Raw genomic sequence first — 3343 nt, 5'->3', positions numbered from 1 at the left:
AAAAAAGTATTACTTAAAATGACCATGAACAGCAGAAAATGTCCCAGATTGTGCCTTTAAAGAGAGCTTGATAAGGGCAGGGGGGTGAGGGCTTTCGTTGGGCCATGCCTAACGGTCTGCCTGTCAGAGAGAGACTCAGAGTTCCCTGGTAACAGGCTCTGAGGGCATGGCATTTCAACAGCACAATGGGTGCACTGTAGTGGACAGGGATGGGACAGGGCCCTTTATATGAAAACCCCAGGACTGCACACACAGAACAGGCACATTTTTGACCCATCATTGTACCCTGCTGAAGAAGAATTGAACATGAAAAACATGGTCTGACAACTTAAATTACAATATATTTAACAAAAAGACAGGAAGATTGGAATGTTACAATGCACATTGAATTAGTGAATTAGATTGCAATTGTGAATGTCAAAAACTGGTTAACAGATACAGTATTCACATACTTACAGCATGTACAACAAATATGACTGGGTCATGAAATTAAGACTATAGATACAATCATAAGACAACCAAATATACGACAACAAGTGTTTGCTTTGAAAGTTGATTGTACAGTAGGCTAGAGCTTCTATAAAAGGATGAGACAGGTGACAAATTGTACATCACAAATTCATGTGTCAACAAATACTAAACTATTTAGGAGTAATCTATTAAGGCTTGGTTCTCATGATCAAGCAGTCAGTTTCTTATTGTACATATTAAAGACAATGCACCCTGACACCACAATAGTTGATTCCTATTAATAAACACAACTGTGTATCAAAATGGAACAATTGAAGGCTGACCATTAAACCTAAATAGGTACAAAGATGCATTGGCTCTCATCCAGTAGAGGCTGCTGAGGGGAGGATGTCTCATAATAATGTCTGGAACGGAGCAAATGGAATGGAATCAAACCATGTGTTCGATGTATTTTATACAATTCCACCTATTCTGCTCCAGCCTTTGCCATGAGCCAGTCCTCCCCAATTAAGGTGCCACCAACCTCCTGTGCTCTCATTGTGTTATTCTATTGCAGTTATCTTTTGAGGCTGGGTGAAAATAAATTATGGCATATCCTGCAAGAAGCCCAAAAACAACATCAATATTTTATCCTGACAAATAAAGTAGGCAAAACATTGGTTCACACAAGAGGTAGTTCATTAAAATATTCAAAAACATTTCAACTGATGCACGTTAATCTGGTACAGGTGTGTGGTTACTGGGCTGGGTTACTGATTAGCAGCACACGTCATTCTGTGTGGCAGGTGCGTAACACAGAACCATATATATGAGAGGAATCAGAAACACGCTCACAGCTGGTGGTATTTCTCCTTGCAATGCGATATGTGTTTGTATAATCTGTCTATTCGGTTCTGTAGTACATCCGCGTGTTCATAGGAGAGAAAACCTAATTCCGGAGACAAAGGTTCGCTGTCTCTGTACAGCTCGAGAAGCCGAGTCCTGGTGTCCCTGCGCCGGTGCAGTTCTATCACTCGCTGCGCTGTCCTCTTTCTGAACACAGACACGGAGCCCAAGACCGTGCTGTGGTACTTCTCCCACATATCAAGCACCCGGTATCCATGTACAAGCCCTGCCTCGTTGTCTATGAATACCAGGTCACCGCGGGGCGTTCTGAGCAGGTTGTTGGTCTCCCTCTCCATCACGCGCGAGTCCCACTGCAGGCTAAATAGGTTGCTAACGAGCCTGTCGAAGTTAGCAGACAGGTAGTCCAATATTATCAGGTCGGTCCACTGCATTAGCTCGAGCAACTCCGCAGTCGTTTTGTTCCCCAGCTCCCCTTGCAGAGGACGCAGCCCCTTGCTCTCCTGGCGCAGCGGAGCAGGTGTGACTACCCCGGTCAGGTTGGCGACCCACTCGGTGAGTGAAACAACCGCCCGCTCACTCCACTGTAAACCGCCAATTCTTCTCCTAACAGAAGCCCATTGTTCACTGTCAACGTTCAACTGGGCAAGGATGAGAGGCGGTAGATTTGTAATACCTAGCAAATTAGCCAGGTAATAAGTCAGCGTTTCCCCCTGCACCTGGTCCGCGTTTATTCCATAACGCACGCAAGCTTTGGCTCCGTCCGAAAAAGTGGCCAGCTGATTGGATATTCTACCACAGCCCGGCTCCAGTCTGACTATGCGGCGTCCCCGGGCTCTCTCTCTCCAAGCCCGGGCATGATCCTCACTGAAGCTGGCGGGAAGCTGAGCCTCCAGCCATTCACTCCAAAAAATACCCTCAACGAGCGAGCCAAATTTGTCCGGGACCTCCCTCTGTACTGACCCCTTGTTATCTACATTCATATGGTAATCTCTGCTTCCTAAAGAGCCAATTTGATCCCTAACACCAGTAACGTTGCGGACATCGAGTCTGCCCCCCAAGTGCAGTCTCTGTGCCACTGGAACAGCGAGCAGAGCACGGAAAGTTTTAGCGGAGATGTCCGGTGATGGCCCAACGTGAAAGGACCTCGGTAACTGTAGCCCCCGTTTGTATCTCTCCAGCCGACTCTCCAGCCTGCTCCAGACGTAGAATACACAGGCACAAGTGCAGAGAAAAAGCAGTGCAAGTAAGTTCGCCGACACAGCCCTCATGTTTACTGACAGCCGCCCTTCCCTTTGTTGCTCAGAGACAACTCGCACAACCCCAACGGTAATGAGGTTCGCATATCTGTTCCGCTTGGGTGAAATAAAATCCTTATCCGTCGATATGAGTCTTATTTATCGGACGAGCTTTTTTTCATAATAGCTGGTTTCCGACCGCGAACGGCTTTCTCTCTGGGTCTCCATCTCTCCGGTCTTCACTGGGTGAGGCTGGTTTAGTTTGATTTGTGTAGCTACTAGCTTCGGCTCAGATACTAGGATGAGGAACACGTGACTCAGGTTGCGAGCTGGTAGGCGTATCATGGGAAGTGGTGGGTCCTATGGAAGCGGTACTTTGGAGAGCTACACATCCAGAGGAAGTGCGGCTAGGCAACATGGGCACCCGATGGTACACGATTCTGTCAGAATCAGACAGCACTTTATTTAATTGTTTCAGGGTTGGAAATAATTAATTCCAATTGTTCACGTGAAACGTATAATTACGGAAGAGTGCTCCTGAAACAAGTTTCAGGGACTTGATCCATGCAGTCCACTTAAATATCCCAAACCAAAAACATAATATAGGCTAACATATAAAGGTCCACTGCAACCATTTTTTCAATATCAAATAATTTCTGGGTAACAATTAAGTACTTTACTGTGATTAACTCAAAATGATAAAAGAAAATAAACAAATAGCTTCTTGGCAAAGAGTAATTTATCAAGCAAGATTTTTAGTAGGGGGGGGGGACTGAAAATGTGCTGTTATT

At 45.6% G+C, this 3343-nt stretch overlaps 1 protein-coding gene across 1 annotated transcript; it reads right to left on the bottom strand.

The window, feature by feature from the left end:
• Window positions 1–319: 319 nt before the first annotated feature.
• On the bottom strand, window positions 320–2853 carry LOC115134726 (four-jointed box protein 1). The gene has a single exon (XM_029668915.2). It carries the CDS (start codon window positions 2583–2585, stop codon window positions 1302–1304), a length of 1284 nt encoding a protein of 427 aa, XP_029524775.1. The 5' UTR covers window positions 2586–2853; the 3' UTR covers window positions 320–1301.
• Window positions 2854–3343: the final 490 nt, after the last annotated feature.

The sequence above is a fragment of the Oncorhynchus nerka genome, linkage group LG9a (genome assembly GCF_034236695.1).
Source record: "Oncorhynchus nerka isolate Pitt River linkage group LG9a, Oner_Uvic_2.0, whole genome shotgun sequence".
Lineage (NCBI taxonomy): Eukaryota > Metazoa > Chordata > Actinopteri > Salmoniformes > Salmonidae > Oncorhynchus > Oncorhynchus nerka.
The sequence above is the reverse complement of the archived record's forward strand: the minus strand, read 5'-3'. Positions and strand labels throughout refer to the sequence as shown.